At 47.1% G+C, this 25151-nt stretch overlaps 1 protein-coding gene across 1 annotated transcript; it reads right to left on the minus strand.

Moving 5' to 3' along the window:
* Window positions 1–12975: 12975 nt before the first annotated feature.
* RAB33A (RAB33A, member RAS oncogene family) lies at window positions 12976–23590 on the minus strand. The gene is made up of 2 exons (XM_027533461.1): window positions 22467–23590; window positions 12976–13566 (listed from the first exon to the last, which is right to left on the minus strand). Exons 1-2 carry the CDS (start codon window positions 22722–22724, stop codon window positions 13111–13113), a joined length of 714 nt encoding a protein of 237 aa, XP_027389262.1. The 5' UTR covers window positions 22725–23590; the 3' UTR covers window positions 12976–13110.
* Between the last annotated feature and the right edge of the window lie 1561 nt (window positions 23591–25151).

Consider the following 25151-nt stretch of genomic DNA (forward strand, 5'->3'; position numbering starts at 1 on the left):
TTCCAGCAGTAGTAACAGTGTAACAGCAATGAGAACAGTCATGACAGGGGCAGCAGCAGGTGCCCGGAGCCAACGTGAGGAACTCCGCCTGTGGCAAAAACGTGAGGAACTCCGCCCGTGGCAAAGGGATCCTTACTGCTTACCCAGTGGATCCAGGGAACTCGAAGCAGGGACGGCGTCGGTGAACTGGATACAATAGCTTTAATTAAATATCAATTAGATATATAAAGAGTAATAGAATAAGGATAGCTCAGCAGGAAAATTCAGTGGAGAAAAGAGGCTGAATAACTTGGTTTACGTGGAAAGCTAATAAAATTCCAAAATAAGGAATTTGCATCACCTACATAGGCTGCAGGTGTCCTCCCATTCTCCTGAAGGAGAGGAGACACTAAGGCCTCCCTGGTCAGATTTTAGAAGCCCAGGCATAATTAGTAGGCTTGACGAGCCTCCATGCTACAGATGGGAATTCAGCCAGAAGGTGAGAGAAAGAATGACATGGGGAGACCAAGCTTCGGTGAACAAGGTCTGCACTTTATTTTCCAAAGTAGTTTTTATACCTTAAGTTGTGCATAGAGGATAATGGGGGAAGGGGTAGGGTCAGCAGTAAGCCAGGCTTTCTTCCTGCAAACTTACTAAATGCAAAAGTTTAGGTGATTTACATAATCTTCTGGCCCGGAAGCCTGTCAACATTTTAAGATCCTTCTTTCAGAAAACTTATTTTTCTCTAAAGGTGATTATTCTAAAGTCAGGCACCACCCTCCAAAAGCATTAGAAAAAGTTGCATTCCTATAGGGCAAAGGTGTGGTGGGCTATAACAAGAAAAGAATTAACTCAAGGGTCCAAGGTTACAAACACTAAAGCTATTACTTACATTCCTATACACCAATTATATTAATCAGTACACTCCCAGGGACACAGTAGGTAAGGGATATGGAAACTTAGGAGCAAACATTGGCCCAACAAGTGAAAAACCCTTCGCCAATACAATTTCCAATCAATCTTTTAACTGCTCAAAGGAATCTGCATTTAGACAGTTTAGAACGTTTCATGCCTCTCACGGTTGGGAGGCTCTGAACAATCACATGTGGCCGGAAGAACCTACTCAGGCAGGCTAGAGGACTTCCAAAGGAGTTTGTAGGTTGAAACACCCTTGGCATGCCCAGGAACTTTATTAACTGGAGCTGTAAGTTAGCTCTTTTTTAGAGAGAGAGATGGTGGTGGGGGACAGCCCCCTGTAAAGTCAGAGGTGTAGGTGAGAGCACAAAGCAGTAAAGTAGGCAGACTCTGGTTTTGGGGGTAGATGCTCGAGAATTTCCAGGGGGACTCCTGAGGCTCAATCCCGCCTTTGCGTATGCTGAGCCTCCTTCCTCATGACCTTTGCCACGGGCGGAGTTCCTCACATTGGCTCCCGGCACCTGCTGCTGCCCCTGCCATGACTGTTCTCATTGCTGTTACACTGTTACTACTGCTGGAAGGAAACCCTGGGAATACATATCAGTGGAATCTTCTCATTGACAGCTTTAGAAGCAATCCATCAGCACTGTGGTGATCTGTAACTTTGGCTTATAGTTCCCAGGTCTGGCGATACATTCCTCCAAACTGTTAGGTCGATAACATCTTATCACAGAGCTTCCGTTATACATGCTATAATTCTCTAATGTTGGAAATGAGGGTAGTTATGGCTTTTCCTGTCACAACAATGATAAGACACTGACTCATTAAAAAATGAGTACAGAATCCAATCTGCTTTGGAGGAAAACATTTCTTCTGTGAAAGAATCTCATGTTTACAGGAAACTTTTTAAATGATTATTACCAGGAATTCATTTCCAGGGATCTCAGCTGCTTGTCTGAGATGAGCAGTATTACTAGTATTATTACATTATTACTAGTATTAGTATTAACTAATACTAGTAATTTTATTAAAAAGTGTCATTGTATATACCAGCAGTAAAGTAGCCTTTCCTTTGGTGGTTTAGTCACTAAGTCATGTCTGACTCTTGTGACCCCATGGACAGTAGCCTGCAGGCTCCTGTGTCCATGGTATTCTCCAGGTAAAAATACTAGAGGGGGTTACCATTTCCTTCTCCAGGGGATCTTCCTGACCCAGGAATAGAACCCGGGTCTCCTGCATTGCAGGCAGATTCAGCCTTTCCTTTAGTAAAGCTTTGAAATGATTAAAAAGTCCCTGCTTTTCTCAGAAATTTGGGATATTTTCAGTAGATCTGGGAACAGCTCTGTTTGCCCCTTATCTCCTCCTTTCCTGCCCTCCATTTCCTCCAATGTATCTACCTGGGCATGGAACAACAGACTGGTTCCAAATAGAAAAAGGAATATGTCAAGGTTGTATGTTGTCACCCTGCTTATTTAACTTATATGCAGAGTATATCATGAGAAACGCTGGGCTGGAAGAAGCACAAGTTTGCCGGGAGAAATATCAATAACCTCAGATATGCAGATGACACCATCCTTATGGCAGAAAGTGAAGAAGAACTAAAGAGCCTCTTGATGAAAGTGAAAGAGGAGAGTGAAAAAGTTGGCTTAAAGCTCAACATTCAGAAAATGAAGATCATGGCATCCGGTCCCATCACTTCATGGCAAATAGATGAGGAAACAGTGGAAACAGTGTCAGACTTTATTTTTTTGAGCTCCAAAATCACTGCAGATGGTGACGTCAGCCATGAAATTAAAAGATGTTTATTCCTTGGAAGGAAAGTTATGACCAGCCTAGACAGCATATTAAAAAGCAGAGACCTTATCTTTCCAACAAAGGTTCATCCAGTCAAGACTATGGTTTTTCCAGTAGTCATGCATGGATGTGAGAGTTGAACCATAAAGAAAGCTGAGCGCTGAAGAATAGATGCTTTTGAACTGTGGTGTTGGACAAGACTTTGAAGAGGCCCTTGGACTGCAAGGAGATCCAACTAGTCTATCCTAAAGGAGATCAGCCCTGAGTGTTCATTGGAAGGACTGATGTTGAAGCTGAAACTCCAATACCTTGGCCACTTGATGCGAAGAGCTGACTCATTTGAAAAGACCCTGATGCTGGGAAAGATTGAAGGTGGGAGGAGAAGGGGATGACAGAGGATGAGATGGTTGGATGGCATCACCGACTCAATGGACATGAGTTTGATTAAACTCTGGGAGTTAGTGATGTACAGGGAGGCCTGGCATGGTGCAGTTCATGGGGCTGCAAAGAGTTGGACACGACTGAACTGAACTGAGCTGAACTGAACATAGAACAGAAAGAATGCTTAAAGTTGTGCAAGTTTCTTTTTCTTGACAAAAATGTTGGGAATAGAAAGGGGCATTTCTACCTAGCAAATCTTCAGTATCTTAAGTATCCTTGAGTAAATCAGTAAATATCTCAAGCTTAGAAAATTAGGCCATTTAATCAGTTGTCTATTTATTGATTGATTTATCCTAAAGGCCAGATTGATTATTTTCTTTGCAGCCAAAGATGGAGAAGCTCTATACAGTCAACAAAAACAAGACTGGGAGCTGACTGTGGCTCAGACCATGAACTCCTTATTGCCAAATTCAGACTTAAATTGAAGAAAGTAGGGAAAACCACTAGACCATTCAGGTATGACCTAAATCAAATCCCTTATGATTTTACAGTGGAAGTGAGAAATAGATTTAAGGGCCTAGATCTGATAGATAGAGTGCCTGATGAACTATGGAATGAGGTTCGTGACATTGTACAGGAGACAGGGATCAAGACCATCCCCATGGAAAAGAAATGCAAAAAAGCAAAATGGCTGTCTGGAGAGGCCTTACAAGTAGCTGTGAAAAGAAGAGAAGCAAAAAGCAGAGGAGAAAAGGAAAGATATAAACATCTGAATGCAGAGTTCCAAAGAATAGCAAGGAGAGATAAGAAAGCCTTCCTCAGCGATCAATGCAAAGAAATAGAGGAAAACAACAGAATGGGAAAGACTAGAGATCTCTTCAAGAAAATTAAAGACACCAAGGGAACATTTCATGCAAAGATGGGCTCGATAAAGGACAGAAATGGTATGGACCTAATAGAAGCAGAAGATATTAAGAAGAGGTGGCAAGAATACACAGAAGAACTATACAAAAAAGATCTTCACTACCAAGATAATCACGATGGTGTGATCACTGACCTAGAGCCAGACATCCTGGAATGTGAAGTCAAGTGGGCCTTAGAGAGCATCACTACGAGCAAAGCTAGTGGAGGTGATGGAATTCCAGTTGAGCTATTTCAAATCCTAAAAGATGATGCCATGAAAGTGCTGGATTCAATATGCCAGCACATTTGGAAAACTCAGCAGTGGCCACAGGACTGGAAAAGGTCAGTTTTCATTCCAATCCCAAAGAAAGGCAATGCCAGAGAATGCTCAAACTACCGCTCAGTTGCACTCATCTCACATGCTAGTAAAGTAATGCTCAAAATTCTCCAAGCCAGGCTTCAGCAATAGTGAACCATGGACTTCCAGACGTTCAAGCTGGTTTTAGAAAAGGCAGAGGAACCAGAGATCAAATTGCCAACATCTGCTGGATCATGGAAAACGCAAGAGAGTTCCAGAAAAACATCTATTTCTGCTTTATTGACTATGCCAAAGCCTTTGACTGTGTGGATCACAATAAACTGTGGACAATTCTTCAAGAGATGGGAATACCAGACCAGCTGACCTGCCTCTTGAGAAATCTGTATGCAGGTCAGGAAGCAACAGTTAGAACTGGACATGGAACAACAGACTGGTTCCAAATAGGAAAAGGAGTTCGTCAAGGCTGTATATTGTCACCCTGCTTATTTAACTTATATGCAGAGTACATTATGAGAAACGCTGGACTGGAAGCAGGACAAGCTGGAATCAAGATTGCCGGGAGAAATATCAATAATCTCAGATATGGAGATGACACCACCCTTATGGCAGAAAGTGAAGAGGAGCTAAAAAAGCCTCTTGATGAAAGTGAAAGAGGAGAGTGAAAAAGTTGGCTTAAAGCTCAACATTCAGAAAACGAAGATCATGGCATCTGGTCCCATCACTTCATGGGAAATAGATGGGGAAACAGTGGAAACTGTCAGACTTTATTTTTCTGGGCTCCAAAATCACTGCAGATGGTGACTGCAGCCATGAAATTAAAAGGCACTTATTCCTTGGAAGGAAAGTTATGACCAACCTAGATAACATATTAAAAAGCAGAGACATTACTTTGCCAACAAAGATCCGTTTAGTCAAGGCTATGGTTTTTCCTGCGGTCATGTATGGATGTGAGAGTTGGACTGTGAAGAAGGCTGAGCACTGAAGAATTGATGCTTTTGAACTGTGGTTGGAGAAGACTCTTGAGAGTCCCTTGGACTGCAAGGAGATCCAACCAGTCCATTCTGAAGGAGATCAGCCCTAGGATTTCTTTGGAAGGAATGATGCTAAAGCTGAAACTCCAGTACTTTGGCCACCTCATGTGAAGAGTTGACTCATTGGAAAAGACTCTGATGCTGGGAGGGATTGGGGGCAGGAGGAGAAGGGGATGACCGAGGATGAGATGGCTGGATAGCATCACCGATTCGATGGATATAAGTTTGAGTGAACTCCGGGAGTTGGTGATGGACAGGGAGGCTTGGCGTGCTGCGATTCATGGGGTCACAAAGAGTCGGACATGACTGAGCGACTGAACTGAACCTGATTCTAGGGTGATATCACCAGGTCAAGCCCTGGCATATAGGATCAGCTCCCAATTAATGTACTACTTTGTCCTGGATGCAACAGGAGTAGAGCCCTTTGTCTCAGGCCCAGGAGCACAGCTTCCTTCCAGGCTTGAAAGAAACAGAGACAAGAGAAGTTAGCGATGTGGTTCTGGCTCTGCAGTTAGACTTGGGTCACCCCTGCTCTGACACTGGGCAGCGGTGTGAGCCTGGGCAAGTGACTTTGCTAATTCCATGCCTCAGAGGTTACTGTGAGAATCAAACATGATAGTCCATGTTAAGCACATAACCGAATACTTCAGCAGTGCAGAATAGACCGTAAAGTTTAGCTGCCATTAATAATTGTCATTATTTGAGTTGGAGGTAGAGAGCTTGAAAACTGGGTGAGATTTGACATCATCCTCCCCATGGAATAATATCCCTTGAAGGACAGGAAGGACCGAAATACCTGGGTGCCTGTGTGCATGCTAAATTGCTTCAGTCATGCTCAGCTCTGTGGGACACTATGGACTGTAGCCTGTCAGGCTCTGTCCACGGAGTTCTCCAGGCAAGAATATAATGGAGTGGGTTGCCGTGCCCTCCTCCAGGGTATCTTCCCAACCTAGGGATCAAACCTGCATCTGTTATGTCTCCTGCATTGGCAGGTGGGTTCTTTACCACTAGTGTCACCTGGGAAGCCCCAATACCTGGATAATTCCCCTTTATCTGCAACGTCAGGGTTTCCACCTGGGATTGGTGGGTAAGGATCAGATAAGCCAGGTTTCTTATCCACGGTTGTATCTGATGCTTCCTCCAGTACTTTAAATGTAGCGGGTCATAATACATACTTATTTTATTGCTGGAGAAGAGATTAAGTACCAACCGGAGTCAGCTCAGGTCATAAGGTCCATTTGTACCAATTTCAACTGTGTCATGGCTTAGGGGATTCTCCCTGTACCCCCAGGGCTCTCTCTTCAGGCTCCCAGGGTTACTTACTTACCTAGATTCAAAATCTATCTCCCTGGACAGGTGAAATGCTTCTCAATGTCTTCCCTCCTTCCTTGCCGCCAGACTGAGCATTCTCCAGGGGTCACAAATTTCCCTTAGGAGAGTTCAGCCCAGTGACTTAGTAAGGGAGCTTAGTTCTAAGAGTAACTCATAACATGAGATCTTTACTGTGGTGCTTTTGAACTGTGCTGTTGGAGAAGACTCTTGAGAGTCCCTTGGACTGCAAGGAGATCAAATCAGTCACTCTTAAAGGAAATCAGTCCTGAATATTCATTGGAAGGAGTGATGCTGAAGTTGAAGCTCCAATACTTTGGCCACCTGATGGGAAGAGCCAACTCACTGGAAAAGACCCTGATGCTGGGAAAGATTGAAGGCAGAAGGAGAAGGGGACAACAGAGGATGACATGGTTGGATGGTATTATCAACTCAATGGACATGAGTTTGAGTGGGCTTTGGGAGTTGGTGATGGACAGGGAAGCCTAGTGTGCTGCAGTCCATGGGGTTGCAAAGAGCCGGATACGACTGAGTGACTGAACTAAACTGAACTGACCCTCTTTACAAATTTAAAGTACTAGGGAAAGTGTTCTTGACACAAAAACTGATGGTGGTGGTGGTGGTGGTTTAATCACTAAGTTGTGTCTGACTCTTGGGACCCATGGACTGTAACCTGCCAGGCTCCTCTGTCCATGGGATTCTCCAGGCAAGAATACTAGAGTGGGTTGCCATTTCCTTCTCCAGGGGATCTTTCCGACCCAGGACAGGAATTGAACCCATGTCTCCTGCATTGCAGGAAGATTCTTTACTGACTGAGCTATGAGGGAAGATAAGTTCGAAATAAAAAAAGTGATGGATATGTTTATTACCTTGATTGTGGTGATGGTTTCACTGAGTATGTGCATATGTCTAAACTCATCAAATTATATAAAGTCAATATGTTCACTTTTTACGTATCATTATTACACCTAAAATTCTTTTTTGGTTAGTAGCCTTCCTAGCTCCAGGTGTCCAAGTGCCCACACTGGGACCAGGATTCACTCCTTCTGTATGGGCTTCCACACCAGGACATGGTCAGCACCCATTAGACATTAAAGAATCCACCTGCAATGCGGGGGACCTGGGTTCGATCCCTGGGTTGGAAAGATTCGAAGGAGGGCCTGGCAACCCACTCCAGTATTCTTGCCTGGAGAATCCCATGGACAAAGGAGCCCAGCGGGGTACAATCCATGGGGTTGCAAAGAGTTGAACACGACTGAGCGACTAAGCACAGCACAGCAAACACTTTCCAGCCTTCACTAATTTTACCAGCAGAGGGCACACAGCAGACATGCAATCTCTATTGAATTATCAGTCTTGTGTCCAGAGTGGTCCTCATAGTGTTGAACTGTTAATGCTCCAAATTAGTTCTTCACTTTCCTCTCATGGTTAAGAGGCTCTTGCCTTCTATTTCAGACAAACAGCCCAAGGACATTTGCTATGTCTGGAACAGTTTCATTTATCCTAGGAAAGGATCACCAGGCTGGATTCTGTGGTTACCTAGATCACTAATTTTGAAAGCATGGCTCAGGAAAGGTAGTTGTAAACTTTAGGGTTTATCAGGATGCCTGCGGGGGTGGAGGGGGCGAGAGACACAGAGACCTGGAGGAACATCAGAATCAACTGTGCATGTTAAAAAAAATTCCTGGGCGTGGCCCCCAGATCTAATACATCAGAATGTCTAGGCTGGTGCCCTAGGAATCCATACTATAACATGTTGCCAAGGGATTTCATACAGTCAGCTCTGAATCAGCACTGGGGACCTACTGCTGCTGCTGCTAAGTCGCTTCAGTCGTATCCGACTCTGTGTGACCCCATAGACGGCAGCCCACCAGGCTCTCCGTCCCTAGGATTCTCCAGGCAAGAACACTGGAGTGGGTTGCCATTTCCTTCTCCAATGCATGAAAGTGAAGTCGCTCAGTCGTGTTCGACTCCTAGTGACCCCATGGACTGCAGCCTACCAGGCCCTTCCGTCCATGGGATTTTCCAGGCAAGAGTACTGGAGTGGGTTGCCATTGCCTTCTCCGTGGGGACCTACTAATCCAGGGCAATCTCTGGTGTTCCCATCTCAGTCCTGCTACCAAAACAGCCCTTAGGGCCATGAGCGGTCATGGAGTCAGAAGTAGGTGTAAAGCACTGAGGCCTGGACCAGCCCTTCCTGAGGGAGCAAGGCCCCTCCCACTGAGGGGATGTGGAGGGTGGCCTCTAAAGTTAAGGTAGCAACTCTGTCCCCTCTGAGGGATTTTTTAATATTTATTTATTTGACTGTGCCTAGTCAGTTACCACACGCGGGATCTTCAATCTTTGTTGCAGCATGCAGGATCTGTTAGTCACAGAATTCAAACCCTTAGTTGCGGCATGTGGGCTCAAATCCCCTGACCAGGGATTGAACCTGGGCCCCCTGCATTGGGAGCATGGAGTCTTGGCCACTGGACCAGCAGGAACGTCCCCTATACTCTCAGATGTGATCAGAGAATAGCCACTGCGTTTGCCACTCACAGTGACAGGAGAAGCTGAACCTTGCTTCCCAGGGAGCTCTCAGCTTGTCTCCAAGCCCTCCGTCCCCACTCTGCACACAGGCAGGGTGGGCTGCAGGCAGCTACACTTGGGGGCCAGGTCTCCTCCCCAGCATGGCTCCAGATGGCGGTGCTTAGAGCAGCTTCTATCTCTCTGACTGAAGGGTCTTCCTGACAGAGTTCTCAGTCACATTGAGCTCAGCCAGAGCCCGTCCTCAGGCTGAGTCGGGAGCTGAGCACATGCTCAGATATTGGTGGGGGAGTAGTCCTGGGGGTCCCAGTGACAAGATTCTACAGACCCAAAGGCTGAGCTGCAGAGTCCAGCCAACTGTGTGGTTCCCAGCTACTGTCCAAGCCAAGGGCATCTTAGGGACTCCTTTGGCCCAGAGCTGACACTTCTGTCCAGCACTCGGGTTTCCTGGAGGTGTCTCATTCAGGGAGGGAAGTCCCTCTCTGGCCTCCTGGATACTGAATGGCCTCCTGTTCAGGCCTCCCTGGGTTGGGGGACTGACTGGAGGGAACCTGCCATCCCCACAAGGGGAGAGATCCTGGAGGTTGGAAGGGACTTGAAGATGGTGTAACATCATAGAAAGAGGCTAGACATGAAGTAAGACAGTACTACCTCGGACAGGTAAGCATGCATATTCTTATGTGTAAAATGGAAGGTATTATCCCTATCTCATAGGGTTGAAGGAACATTAAATGAGCTACTGAAAGAATATAAAGTGTTTCAGCACAGCGCCTGGCATCCAGTCGGTATTGAAATGTTGGCAGTGACTTCTCCAAGTCTTATCTCTGTAGCACAGGTGAAGACTCAAGGGTACAGCTCTGGAAAATGAAGGCGAACTGTAGAGGGGAGATGCTGGCCATCATGGATTGTTTCAGAGCCTCACTGGGGCTGAACGAGAAGCCCGCATCCCTTGAAGCCCCTTGTTCCTTATAACCCTCACAGCAACAAGGGTGTCACCATTCTCTGGATTCCTGTGTCCCCTTTCCTCTGGGTGCACCCTGGTAACAGCCCATTCACATGTTCTCTTGCTCAGTCTGTGGGAGACCTGGGGACCACCAGGCCGGCCTGCTGCTGCCAGCAGGAAGTTCTGGGGCTGGAAGACTGGGTGGAGCCTGGGGCTTCTCAGGATTCCTGGGGCCACTGTGGGGAGCCCCTGGACTTCTTGGCTGTCTCCAGGTCTCCAAGCCAGAGCAACATCATCCTGTGTGAAGGGCCGGGATGGGGCAGGTAGGAGTGGAGAGGGCCTGCTTTTGGCAGCGAAACTCCCAGAGCCTTGGAGGGACCAAAAGGTAAATGTCTGGGGGCAGTTTTCAGAGTCTGACTTTTAAGTTCAGGCCCAACCAGTGTGAAAGTGGCAGCCACACCCTCCTCCTTTCTGTTCCTCAAATGCACAAAGTAATTCAGACAGTAAAGAATCTGCCTGCAATGCAGGAGACCCAGGTTTCCTGGGTTGGGAAGATCCCCCTGGAGAAGGGAATGGCTACCCGCTTCACTATTCTTGCCTGGAGAATCCCATGGACAGAGGAGCCTGGCAGGCTACAGTCCATGGGGTTGCAAAGTCAGAAAGGACTGAGCGACTAACACTTTCACTTTCACTAACTCCTGCCTCAGGGCCTTGGCATGCATTAGCTGTTTCCTCTGCTTGAGGTTCTCTTCAATCATGGCTGGTTGCTTTCTTTCATTTAGGTTTCATCTCAGGTGTCCTCTCTTCAAAGATGCCTCTTGTAAGCACTCTAATATGTTGCTCTCCTCCAACTCCCACATTTTCTGTCCATTTACCCCATTTTATTGCCCTTAGAGTCCTTATCACTCTGTCAAATGATCTCATTTATATATCTCATTTCTTGTTTAGTGTCTGTCTCCTTTATGAAAGTAGGATTTTATTTTGTTCACCTGTCTATCCCCAGGGCTGAGAACAGAAGCACATAGTAGGTACTCAGTAAACGTTTGTTGAGTGCTGGAAAGGTGTTGGGTCTAAGAGAGGCAGTCCTGATGGTGAGAGAGGTTTTGGAATATTGTCGTCTTGACCTTGTTAAAGCAGAAAGGGGCGTGATCAAGGTGGGCCAGGATTCAGACTAAAATGCACCCATTAGGGTGAATGGATAAGTGTCCTCGCAGCCACTGAGAGGTGGCCTGACTCTGCAGCCAGGTCACAAGAGCCAAAAGACATCACAGCAGTCGTCCATATCCTGGACGAGGAATTGGCATCTGAAGTCAGACAAGGTCCTGGGGTGTTCCACTGTGGAGAAGCACAGTGACGAGGGTTCAGCAGGCAGTTCACCCATAGACAACAGGACCCCAGCTCCTCAGGTGAGATTCGGGGGCAAAATGTTAGGTGGCAACAACTGGACAGAAAACACAGTCTTAACCAAGATTACTAGGGAGACTCCCAAAACCAGAATCCAGGCAGAAACCAAGTCATGAGACCCAGAGTGGGAGCTGGGCTGAGCCTGAGGTCAAGGGGGAATTGGGCTAGCTGGGGAATTAGCCAGTGAAAGAGGCAGGACCGGACAGGCTGTTTGGTTGGGAAACACATCTGTGGCCCTTTGCTGTCGGGGCACGGGGCAGAGCTGCATTTGCCTACCAAAGACAGTGCTCAGCGGCTGTCTGTCTTCAACCCTCTCCCCTCCTCTTGGGCTTCCAACAAGAGAGCTGCCTTCAGCAGCACCCCTAAGCCAAAAAATATCCTTGGGACTGTTGTGGATATGCCTTCAGACAGACTTTTAGTTATTTTAGCCATTGGACGAGGAGCTGTCATATCCACAGGACCAGACATACAAGAAATACCTATAGGACTTCTGCTGGAGAGTGACCAAAAGTTCCCATTGGCTCAAAAAGCAATAAACTGCCCTGCCTGGGGCATGGGCCTCTCCAAGCTTGGCTCCCCATGAGGGCTGCTCAGCTGTCAGTAGGCCAGACTCCTAGTTGCCCTCCTGCTCAAGCCACAGGCTCATTCCTGCCTCCCTACTTCTGCCCACTCCCCTCTTCTTTACCAATCCAAACATTACACTTTCTTCAACAACCAACACAAGTTCAGTGATTTTTTTTTTTGGTGACCCCTCCATGATGTTGAATACATAATGCTCTCAATTTCCATAGCACAGTCTTACACTTGGTAATACTCTGGACTAATTTTTGTTCCCAAGTAGTTTCGGCGTGTACTTTGTTCTCCTAACTAGATCAGAGGGCCCTTGAACGTAGAGGTTGGATCCTCCTGCTATATTTCTTCCAGAGCACCCAGCAAAGAGCTGGGGACATCATAGATCGATGTTAACTTGAACCCTGCCCTCTTCAAGAAAGGGCAGCGGGAAAGAAATATTTTTGGTACCTGGGGCTGCTCAGTGAAAAATGGGGAACAGGAGCTAAGGGCATGGGAAAGAACTGGGCCTGTTGGGTAACCTACACTTTGTATTTTTAAATTTTGGAAATAAAAGGAGAGCAGCCTAGTCTCAACATCCAGGGAACCTAGGAAGTAATGATGAGTCAATGTCTCCTTTTAGAACTTCTCTATCCCTCCCCCTGCACTGGCTCTCAAGAACCATATACCTGGCCTGTATTCCACCCCCTCTGGGTACTTCTGCCCACTGATGACACCATATGAGAGAATGAATTAATCCTGAAGAAGTGACTCAAAGGATGAGCATTTCAGGTGGCATAGAAGACTGATAGAAAGGGTGCCTAACTAGTAGGGTGAGCTGCCTCTTCTGCTCATCACAGTCAGAAATGTCTTCTTGGAAGAAAGCAAGACATGAAGGCATGTGATAATCTATACAAATTTTATTTTAATATCAATTTGTATGGAAACAAGCAGGTGTCAGTGTTACGCAGGCACGGAAAAAAGGGAAAGAAAAAACCCTCCAGTGATAATTGCTCTTGTATTTATACCATTTGGTTTCAACAGGGACAGGAAGTTTTACTGTTAGCTTCCTGTGGGAACTCCAGTTTCTGCACCTTTCCCTGCTGCCTCTCAGCATCACGATAGAGCAGAGATTTCTGAGCCTTCAATCGGCAAGCCAGGCACATGAAAATTGACTCCACATTCTGGCTCTCTTTGGGGTCCTTGGCCGACGTCTCAAATAAGAGCATGTTGTGGGCATCAGCAAATTTCAGGGCTAAGTTGGAGGGCACCTGGATCTGTTCCCTCAAGTCACACTTGTTGCCCACAAGCACTTTCGGGACTAGTGGGGGCACAGCATGCCCATTGCATTCTTGGATCCACATTTTGAGGTTGGTGAAGGAGGTCATCTTCGTGACGTCGTAGACAAAGACCACAGCGTGCACGTTGCGGTAGTAGTGCTCCACCATGCTCTTGCGGAAGCGTTCCTGACCTGCTGTGTCCCACACCTGAACCTGGAAGATATGAAAGACCAACATTTGGAGTCAGAAGAGGAAACATGAACTAGAGATAGGACAAAACATGGTTCTGTGGCACTATAAAATGAGGCGACAAGCCCTGACACAGGAAGTGGTTCTTTGATAAATTGGCAGAATGGTCTTTTTCGAAGTAGAGAGAGAAGTTTCTCCCAGCGTTTATTAAGTCTTTCTTAAGATTTTGAGTTGGAAATCTTAAGGTTTTTAGTTGAAAACCTGGAGTGTAAATTGGTCAATTTTCCTGGAGGGCAGTTTGGCAATATTATCAAAAGCTTAAAAATGTACCAAAATTTTAGAGCCTAGAATCCCATCCAGAAATGTGTACAAAAGAAATAGCAAATAATGTAAATAAGTAGTTGAGATGTAATATACAGCATGATGCCCATAGTTACCACTGCTGTATGATATATATGAACATTGTTAAGAGAATAAACCTGAAAATTCTCATCACAAGGAAAAACTTTCTCTTTTCTTGCTTTTTCTTTTTATTGTACTTGTATAAGATGATGGGTGTTCACTAAAGTTACTACAGTAATCATTTCACAACATATGTAACTAAAACTATTATGCTGTATACCTTAACCTTATACAGTAATGTACATCAATTACATCTCAATAAAACTAGAGGGGGAAGCAAAAAGAGAGATGCGGTCAAAATTCTGTACAGAGATCTTAATCAATTTTTACAAAACAGGAAACAACCTAAATGTTCACTAGGAGATAAACAGCTAAAATGCATGTATGCATATATACAGGTGGGCTCTTCACCAGCTGAGCCACAAGGGAAACCCATCTACACAATGGGCTATTATGCAGCCATTAAAATATTCTTTGCAAAGAATAAATCGTGTATGGGAATTCCCTGACAGTCCAGTAGTGAAGACTGTGCTCTTTCACTGCCAAGCTCCCAGGTTTGATTCCTGGTCAGGGAACTAAGATCCCACAAGCTGCACAGCATAGCCAAAAAAAAAAAAATTAAATGGTGCAAAAATGCTCACAAAATACAAGCTTAAAAAGGATGATATAAAATATTTTGTACACTATGGTCCCAATATTAAAAAAAAATTTTAAACATAGACATATGCATAGGAAAGATCGGAAGTGTACAAAACTAGAATATTAATGGTTATTTATGAACAGTGGGATTTTAGGTGATATTTATTTCCTTTTTTGTATTTTCCAAATTTTCTACTGTAAGCATACATCACTTTGGGGTTTTAAACTTTTTTTGTATGACTTTTTAAAGAAAATAAAGTCAGTGTTAAAATCTCACTTTGTGGCTCAATTTATTTTAAATTCACTTCTTTCTTATGTAAAAGGTAAATTAGCTCATTGGAATTTTCTTCTGCATCTTAGTTTTTGGGATAAATGCCAATTAGCAACATACATAAAGATGTATGTAGTTCCCAGGGGATGCTCTGGAGTCTACACACATTCAGCCCAATCTAGTTTCCTTTATATATCCAAAGTCTTGGACAAGGGAAATCATGCTGAGAACAACTGTCCCAAGGCCTTGTACAATTCTAAGTTATGAAAGAGAATGTGGTAATAGTCACTAATTGACTACTATGGTTCTTAAAATGAAGTATAGCCTTTATTTGGAATTAGCAGTCAGTAAGTTTAATCTAGTAAATACAATTAAATCTTTTTGCTGGGTAAACATCTTATAGGGCACTAGAGTCATCATTCTGAGCATCAATTTTCATCATCCAGGCTTTCCCTTCATCTCCTTTATGGAGATGGGTGCCATATTCCTTTGGCACGATCTTCAAGTCATCACCTTCTTCTATTCAGATTTCCATGTATTTTGGTCAGATTCTCCTCTCCTCACTTCTGGACTACAGCAAAGTCTTTTGGATTCTAGATGCCTTCATCCCAGTGGCTCTTGCATACTGCTTTCAAATCAGCCTTCCTAAATCGCTGCTTGTATCAGCGTGTCATCTTCCTCTTCAGCCAATTCCAACAGCCCTCTACTGCATATGGTATCAAAATAGAAACGTTTCTGTCTGCCATCATTCGACCCCACCCAACCTAGTTTCCAGCTACTCAGCTACACCTGGTTCATTCTGTCCTTTGTACCTCTGGTCCTACTAGTCCACCTAAGCGGCTGCCCCCAGATTGCTCTACCCAAATCCCACCCACTCTTCCAGGCTCAGCTCATATTCCACCTTCTTCCTAAAACCTTCTCCAATTTTTCAGTTCTCTTTCCTTAGGAACGTTTATTGTACTTTGAGTCTCTACCACACCATTTAGAATATATTTATTTGTTCTCTGGGCTTCCCAGATGGCTCAGTGATAAAGAATCCACCTCAGTGGTAAAGAATGCAGGAGACTTGGTTGGGTTCAGTCCCTGGGTCGGGAAGATCCCCTGGAGAAGGAAACGGCAACCCATTCCAGTATTCTTGCCTGGAGGATTCCATGGACAGAGGAGCCTGGCAGGGTGCAATCTATGGGATCACAAAGAGTCGGACATGACTGAAGTGACTGAGCACACGCACATACTTGTTCTCTAGTCATTTCATCAGTGTTCTTGGCATCCCTCCAGATAGACTGTAAGCAGTCTTTTTCTGCATCAGGTCCCTCATCATCATGCTTGTCATTAATAATGTCGTCTTGATAAAAAAGCAGTACTGGCCCAAGTCACCAAAACTACAATCCATCTGACATCCTAGGTATCTGCCAAGGATTTCAGAGACAACATTTGACTTTGGTTACCCAGAAAAACGTTAAGTCCTCAAAGGCTGATTTGCTTTGGCAAGCAGAGACAGAAGGGATTCTCATTTCTTCCACCTCTCTGGTGCTCTGAGCAGGAAGAAAGAGGAGAGCAGGCCGGGAGAGGAATGGAGGTCAGTGGAAAGAGGGAAGGTATCGCCAGAGAATATCCTTACCACTTGGCTCCTGGTTTCCCCACCCCTACCCTCTGGTAGTCGTAACTCTTGCCTCTGAATAAGGCTGAATCCCTACCAGCTCTCAGGCGTGTGGCAGATGCTTTAACACCATGAGCTCAGGACTCTAAAAATACCTGCCACTAGCAGGAACACGGGTGGGAGTGTGTGAGGTGTTTGGGGATGAGTAGGTTGGCTGTTTGGCTTTTCTAAGGTAGAGCTTCAGAATGATGCACACCACCCAAGCCTGTGGGGACTTGAACCTTTGATTTTGGGGGCTTGGAATTTCAACCCCTCTCTGGTGAGAGGGGAGCCAGGAAGCAGACTACTCACAGCAGAAAATCACAAGAACCAGTGCTGTGGCTTCAAGAGCCATCACAAAGGGAGAGCACGACAGTCAGGCTCTCTGAAAGAGGAATGACCTTGTTTTGTTTCAGGGTTTGGTGTCCCAGTCCTTCTCGGCACCCTCATAAACCCCTGGCCTCTGTTGGACAGTGAAAGCAGCTCCTCCCCCTTTGGCAGCTGGCATTCCCTCACCCAGTCCCCCTCTCCCCTGTGGGCACAGCATCCACACGGTGGCCAGCGCTGGCGCCTGCCCCTAAGCCACACACATGCCCCCAGGACCCTTTTTTTCTCTCCAAGGACCAGTGGGGTTTAGTGGAGTCAAACCAACAATGGTGCAAATCCCAACCCAATCACATCCTACTAGTTAGGTGTCCTCAGGCAAGTTACTTTATCTTCAGTGTCCTCCTCTGGAGACTAAGGATAAACACAGCAATCCTGTAGGGATGCTGTGAGGATTAGCATCCTCATAAGCACAGGACACAGTGCCCAATACAGTCCCCCTTCATCCCTGGCCTGAAACCGCCACCACCAAGTCTGGCCAGACAGCTCATTGAGTGGGCACCCTTGGAAATGCAGCAGTGGATATGGAATTGGGAGATGCGGGTTCCAGCCCCTTCTTTCACTAACTGAGTCAATGACTAGGCAAAGGAAATAACATGTGAGAAAGACCTTTGCACAATACAAAGTGTTCTGCAAATATTAGTTGTTGCCATTGTCTCAGGGGGCCCATAAGCCCTGTCCTAGTAGCATTGCTCCTTTAATCCATTGGTTCTCATCTTGGAAAGCAAGATGAGACAGCTTGGCTTCTTCTTCTTTTTTTTTTTTTTTAGCTTGGCTTCTTGACGATGAGCTAGAGCCAAGGCAACGGCAACCAGTGGGGAGGGGGAAGAGAGAGGAAGGCCAGCAACATGTCCTGGTGGCTGGGGTTGGGCCCAAAGTGACGGGCACACTAGAGGAGCATCGAGGGGCACAGGGGAGCTGCCAAAGACACCTCTAGCCTTGTAAACCATTTTCCTGGGGCTACGGCTGCCTGAGCAAGTCCCTCACCCCCTGCACGTGCTCTTAGGTGACTCAGGTATTTATTTTCCCTAGAGAAGATATCTGGTATCTTTCTACACATAAGGTATGAGGTATGAATATCCTTCTGTTGGAGGCCGGTGAGGGAGGGTAGAAATGGAGAAAGGGAGAAAGTATATCTGTAATCTTTGGAGGATGCCCGAGGGGGTCACGGGGAAAGTTTAAGACAAGTCTTTCTTCAGAGAGCTGGCCCATCCCATGTGCATCTGAGATACAACCAGCTTCACACGCCAGGCTGACACAGAGAATGGCAAAGGAGGACGGAGAGACAAAAAGAAACTCACACACAGCAAGAGAAGCAGCAGTGGAGACAGAGAAACAACCAAACTGATGGCTAATTAACCATTAAGCTAACTGGCAGAAGATGGAAGCTCAGAAGCCCTAAGGAAGACATGATGTCATTCTGACTGCAGGCAGCTTCTGAGGGAACACTTAGTTCAGCCTCCATCCACTCGGTAATGTAACACACATGAGGGTGTTTTTCCAAGTGAGTGCGGAGGAAGAGAAATCCACAGTCTTGAGTGGCACCTGTCCCCAGCCATGGCTGACCGCAGGATGCCTGGTCCAGAGGCTAGGTCAGAGGGTGTGCCTGGCGTGTAGGAGGAACCCAACTGGACAGGAGAAGATGCTTCCATGAAAATCTACAAAGAGGGGCTCAAAAATTAGAACTGAGCCTCCCTTCTACTACCTCCCCACCCCCAAACACCCAGTCCTGTTCGGCATTTTCCAATGCTTTTAGACTGAGACAGGTGCGATATGATTTAGCTAAACCTGTAAGACGACACTTAAAGTTCTTTCAAGGAAGTTCCACCCTTCCCTTGGGGGTTGGGGGAGGCCTCCATCCTTCCTAGGCTGATGTCAAGAAGGCCTGTCAGTTTTCCCCTATGATGTCTCACTGTATCCCTGTCCCAGGTAACTTTGTGGGTTGGATGGACCACGGTGCTGGCCCAGTGTGGGGATTTACAGACTCTTCTAAGCCACCCTGGTGGCTCAGACGGTAAAGCGTCTGTCTACAATGTGGGAGACCTGGGTTCAATCCCTGGGTCAGGAAGATCCACTGGAGAAGGAAATGGCAATCCACTCCAGTACTATTGCCTGGAAAATCCCATGGACAGAGGAGCCTGGTAGGCTATAGTCCATGGGGTCGCAAAGAGTTGAACACGACTGAGCAACTTCACTTTCACTTTCTAAGCCAGGCAGCACAGTGTGTGGAAAGAGCACCAATAAGGGAATTAGGAGACCTGAGTTGTAGGCCGGGCCCTGGGTGATCTCAGACAAGTCACTTTCCCTCTCTTAGCCTGAGTTTCCTCTCTGTAAAACAAGGCAGTTGGATTAGAGATGCTCTAAGGTCTCTTCCATCTCTGAACATTCTCTGATTCTTACACTCAAGGTAAGACAGTCAAGGGACAGAAAGGAAAACCTAGGTACTCAGCACAACGTCTGCAGTGCAGCTGAAGGGGGCGTTCTTGAAGGCTCATGAGTCCAGGGGCTGAAACCCTGGGCCCCTGGGATCCCATAAGGCTGGCTGCCTGGCATGCCACCTCCCTCTGTGCACAATCCCTCCCAGCCAGATATTGCCCGACCGGAGGAGAGAGCAGTGACAAAACACATGGGCTCTGAATTGTGGCTGAATGCTGGCCCTATCACAGGGAAGGCAGGACAGTGAGATGGCGCAGTGCTGGGGCTCCAGGGTCAAAGACCGAAGCTCAGATCCATGTGCCTTGGGGCAAGTTATTTCATCTCTCTAACTTTGGTCTCCTTATCTATAAAACAAGAACAGTAATAATAGTCCTAATTTCATAGAGCTGCTGAGAAGATCAAATAAGATAGTACATGAAAAGTGCCTAGCCTGGGCTCTTTGTTTCTTCAATAAATAGAAGTTGCTGTTGTTGTTATTATGATTATTGCTGACTCGCTGCAGGCTTTTCTTGATGTTCTTGTGAACCAGGAAATACTGGATTATAAATGTCGTGAGGGGGTTCCAGACAGCTGACACCAAATGGGGCTTCAAGGCCCTACAGATGGCACTGGCATTTTGTTTGGTGTTGTAGTTTGTTTGGTTTTTGGCCATGCCTTATGCCATGCAGCATCTTAGTTCCCCCACCAGGAACTGAGCCTGGGCCCCCTGCATTGTGAGTGCAGAGTCTTAACCATCGGACCACCAGGGAAGTCCCAGCACTGCCATTTTAGAGCCTGACAGCCTTCTCCTGCTGAACCTGCGGTCTAGGGCTGCCTAAGTTTGGGGACTTTTCTCTCTCTCTCAAAAAGAGAAGCCTTTGACAGTCACCTCCTAGCCTGGGTTTGGTACCCGTTCCTTGAGACACTTCAGGCCAGCCAGAGTATGGGGCAAAACTGTCTCCCCTGGAGTGCCTGTGCTAGCTGCCATGCTCTGCCATCTCCCCAAAGACACTCCGGTCTCACCTGCCGGCTTGGGCCCTGGGCTTGCAGCAGCCTTGCTGGAGGCAGGGCCCCCATCCCGCTGCTCCCACACCCTACCCTGAGCCCCTTCAGAATCTGTCCTCAGAGGGCTCGCCCATCAGCAGTGTCACAAGGTTTCGTCCTCTTGAAAATATCATCTTCCCAAAAAAGCCTGTATTAAGCACTTATCTGCACGTGGTGCTGTGCTGGGCTCCATCTCTTGTGAGTCACACTGTCACAGGCTCTGCCCTCTGGGAAAAGGTCTGGAATCTTTGGTGGACACTGTAAAATCCAGTTTGACTAAGTACTGGATGTTAGAATGGAAGGAATCTTTGCAAAATTTCCCCCAAGGCCACTGGACAGTGACCCTCTTCCACTCGTTTTCACCTTCCACTTTCTGGCTTCCTCCTCTCCTCTTCCCCTCTTCTCCCTTCCTAGACTCCCAAACATTTCCTTTTTCTTTCATCTAAATTTCAAGTGGACTTCTTTCCCCCTCTCTTAAATGTAAACGACTCTTTGGCTCAATGTGACATGATGTTAAACAAGCGACAGCATTAAATTCGAAAGGTTTTGAGGGTTTAAGAACACATCCATAAGTATATTTCTATTTTGGATTTTAAAAGGCATGTTTTAGAAATTCCAGAGTCTTACAACCTTACATTAAAGAAGTTCTAGCCAAACAGACATTGACATAAGAGCCCTAGGAAAGGATGGAGACAGATACCTACTTTGACTTTTAAAAGGAAATGTAGCAATGCCCCCCGCCCTGCCCCTCCCCCTCACCGCCTGGCAAAATGAGAGGGGCAAAAAAGATCACTATTTCAAAACAGTACCTTATCTTCCTGATCCTGGGGTCAGTTGTTCTCAAGAGCACTCCCTTATCAGTACTGAGCTACCCATCTTCCTGACATCAAGTGCCTTGGACCAGTCCCTGAAGCCATTTTAAAACCTGTTCATTTTAATAACGAAGGAGTCGGGAATCTTGTACAGTTTAGAGCATTTCATCACCCTCCCCAGTTACTCAGCCCTTCTCTCTACATCACTCAGAAGAGAGGTCCTGTGGTCATTTGGGCTGTTTGCCCAATGGAAATGGAGGGTTAACTTCACCTGACAGTGTCTGACCACAGGCTTGAGAAAAGGCCAGATGTGGCTCTAGAGGAGTTGGTCTTCAGTGCCCAGTGCCTTTTGAGGTGTCTTTTCTGCCCATAACCCTGCCCCCTCTGCTCCCCTGGCACGCGAAGCTGCCCTTGCCAGGTCCTCCCTCCCTCCATCTTCTGCACATTGAAATATTCCTGTCCTCTTGAGTTTCCGCCTTTTCTGATCTGAGCACAAATGGTCAGACAAGAATATCTGTACTTATGGACAAACTAATGAGAGGGGGGCACCAAGATACTTTCCTTAGCCCTCAAACAAGTTGCTCTGCATCTTTACAAAGGCCCACTGAAGACAATACCAACAGAATGAGTAACAGGCATTAGGTACCCCAGACAAATAAAGAAGCTATCATTTGAGGGGTGCTCTTCCAAAAAAACTAGTTTTATCTGTTATGAAGTGCCGGCAGGTAACCCTGTGTCAATTTCTTTAAAAGGGCTCATGGCTTTGTGCCAGAACCACTGCACACCACTCCTATTCCAAACCAGCCCTAATCTCAACTATAAAATTTAATTTAAAATACAGCACTTTAAAATACAGGCCTGCCCACTGCCAAGGCCTGAGGGCTTAGCCAAAGCAGGTTTCTGCAACCTATTGGCATTCACGAGGTAGAAGAGACCTCAAGATATGTGAAGTGCTTTGGGATCCATTCCACAGACCAGGACGGAGATCCCTCATACCTCCCTCTGCCCACAGGTGCCGCTGCTCCCGGCTCAGGGTCGAGGATGGGTTTGAACCGGCTTTTCCTGGCAGGAGCTGTCAGGCAAGGGCAAAGGGCATGAATGCAACCACTCCCTCCAGACCTCAAAAAAAAAAAAAAAGGTGGGGGGTGAGGTGGGAACTGGGCCACTGAGAGAGGCAAAAGGGGATGAGGACTTGCGGAGGGTCTTAGGCTCAGCAAGCGGCGACACGGCCACACGCCGGACATTTACAACCACGAGATACCTCTGGCAAGACCCCCTCCCAGATCCCTCCCTTTCTGGACCTGACTGTCCGAATCACCTTGATCTTCTCGCCCTCGATTTCCACCGTCTTCTCCCTGAAGTCAACGCCGATGGTGGCTTCAGTCTTGTCCGGGAAGGTACCCCCGCAGAAGCGGAAGGTCAGGCAGGTCTTGCCCACGTTGGAGTCCCCGATCACGATGATTTTGAAGATGCGAATCTGCACGTACTGGTCCAGCGACGAGTCCAGCTCCAGGGAGGCCAGGCCAGCGGCCGAGGCGGGCTGCAGGTTCCCATGGCCCAGGATGGGCTGCGCCATCTCCCCCGGACCAGACCGGGGCCCCAACCCCCCTCGAGGGCTCCACACAAAGAAAACGGCCACGTTAGTGCGCTCGAGGCGAGCGAGCTTTGTGCGTGTGTATGTGTGTGCGTACGTGTCTGTGAGTGTGTACCCGCGCGTGTGTGCGTGCGCCGGCAACGTGTGTGCGCGCGCGCGCGCGTGAAGGGGGTGCCTCTCACCCCAGCCCCCTTCCTCCAGCGCACCCTCCTAGCAGCTCAGAGACAGTGACACAAAAGCCAGGGAGGGGACGAGAGATGGAGGAGAGCGGGCAAACCTTCTCCTTGCGCCTGTGCCCTCGGGCTTGCGATCCTACGGCGCTCCCCAGGCCGCCTCTGCCGCCACCGCGCCTTTGCATAAACCCTCCCCTGCCGGGATCCTAGGGACACACCGGAGGGAAGAAGCCTAAGGAGGAGAGGGTGGGTGGGGAGATCCGCACACGCCAGCTCGGGATGGTCTTCCTTTCTCCTTGCACCCATTTATTTTATAGCTTTCGGGCTCCCCACTCCCACTTTCTCAGAGCGCTCGGGGTCAGCGGGCTGAGAGCACGGCTGGGGAGGACAAAGAAAGCTGCACCCTCGGGCGTCTCTAGAGCACTTTGGCCCTGGAGCGACACTACTCGGCGAGGGTGGGATGTGGGGCGGAGACACCTCTTTCACCTCTCCAGCGGCGGGCAGCTGCGCCCCGCCTCCGCGGCCCCCCCTCCCAAGCCTTAAGATAAAGGGATGCTCTGTCTTATTGAGAAAGCAGGTGCGCTCGCGTGCCCCAGGGAGCCGGGGAGGGCGCTGCCAAGACACGCCATGGGTTGTGGGAGCCCGCGCAGCTGAGAGGAGGAAGGCAGGAGCACGGGTGTGCGTGTGTAGGGCGAGTTACTGTTTCTGTCACAGACTTGCCAGATGTAGGGGGGCGCGTGCCAGGCGCCAACCTCCCCTCATCACACCACGAGCACCCATCCTCTGAATGTTCAGGAGAGTGGCTCCCATTGGCTGCTGCAGTCGGTTGTGTTTGGCTGGCCAATGGGGAAGGCCCGCCGCGGCAGAGGGCCGGTGTGTGGGGTAAGGGAAGGGGGAAGCTAGTGCTGGCAGCTTCAGCAAAAGGGGACTTTGTTTCCGGGGCTAACCATGACAGGTCCAGGTGGAGGGATCCTGGGACATGGCGTAAACCTCACAGTGTCTTGCACTCCTGAGCTCTTCGTAGAATCACAAATCTTTGCAGAATGGTGGAGTTTCAAAAGGAAGTAGAAACCCCTAGGAGCGTTCACCCCTCTGCAACTGAATGTAGAACAAAGTGGTTGGTTCTAATTTGCCAGAAGCCTAGATTATGCTTGGAAGATGATAAATGAACAGAACTTTCTTACGGTATTAGGGGGCAGCTTCTCAAGGCTTAACGAGCATTACACATCTCGGTCAAGACCAATTCCCTCTGCCAAAAGTGATTTGCAGGTTCAGAATTTGTTTGAAATCAACTCTACTGAGGTACAACTTACATACAATAAAATGTGCCCGTTTACATTTCCTTTTAAGACTTTATCCCTCCTCCTGCATATTTCATATGCTGAGATATTAATGACACATACCAAGAGCACCGACTTTCGAGTTATTTGCTAATGCCATCAAGGTCAGGGATTCCAGCAGCACACGTAAGTTGCCATCTTATTTGGGTGTGAGGTTGAGCTGCAGAAGAGATGAACAGGACTAAATCCATTCCCACCATAAGGAAAACAATTCAGAGCATCAGTGACAGATCTGTAAGCAAATTGGAATGTGACTGCTCAGCCATTTCCTCGTTACTCAAAATGGCTGGGAAAATGGAGTCTTCTAGTTAGTAAACTTTTTAAGCTGAGTTAGCAGATATATTTATAGCTAACTCTTTTAGCACATATGTAGGTCACCCATTTCTAAAACCCTAGATTATACTATTCAATGTTAAAACCATTTCGAGAAGGACTTAATCTTCATTGACTAATCCAAGGTCATCATTATGAATACCTATTATCATTGTATAGTGTGAATAGCAATCCTCATTGTATTTTGTTTTTGATTGGTTGATATCTAAATAGCTTGCCAGATAATTCTCCTCTGTATTTGAAGCTAATGCTCCTGGTGATCATTATCTACAGAAGAGTAGCTATTTAAAAAAAAAAAGAGAGAGAGAGAGAGATAACTATTAACTAGGCTTCCCAGGTGGTACAGTGGTAAAAGAATCCACCTGCCAATGCAGGCAACCTGGCATCCATCCCTGGGTCAGGAAGATCCCCTGGAGAAAGAAATGGCAACCCATTCCAGTATTCTTGCCTGGAAAATCCCATGGACAGAAAAGCCTGGCGGGGTGCACTCCATGAGGTCACAAAGAGTCAGACACAACTGAGCATGCACGCACGTGCGCACACACACACAAATATATCCAGGA

Source organism: Bos indicus x Bos taurus, chromosome X (assembly GCF_003369695.1).
Source record: "Bos indicus x Bos taurus breed Angus x Brahman F1 hybrid chromosome X, Bos_hybrid_MaternalHap_v2.0, whole genome shotgun sequence".
In the NCBI taxonomy this organism is placed as follows: domain Eukaryota; kingdom Metazoa; phylum Chordata; class Mammalia; order Artiodactyla; family Bovidae; genus Bos; species Bos indicus x Bos taurus.

Coding starts and splice junctions, on each gene's coding strand:
- RAB33A (XM_027533461.1), bottom strand. CDS start 22,724: ATGGCGCAGCCCATCCTGGGCCATGGGAACCTGCAGCCCGCCTCGGCC. Junction 13,567..22,466: donor TCGAGGGCGAGAAGATCAAG/GTGATTCGGACA, acceptor CATATCTTCCAG/GTTCAGGTGTGGGACACAGC.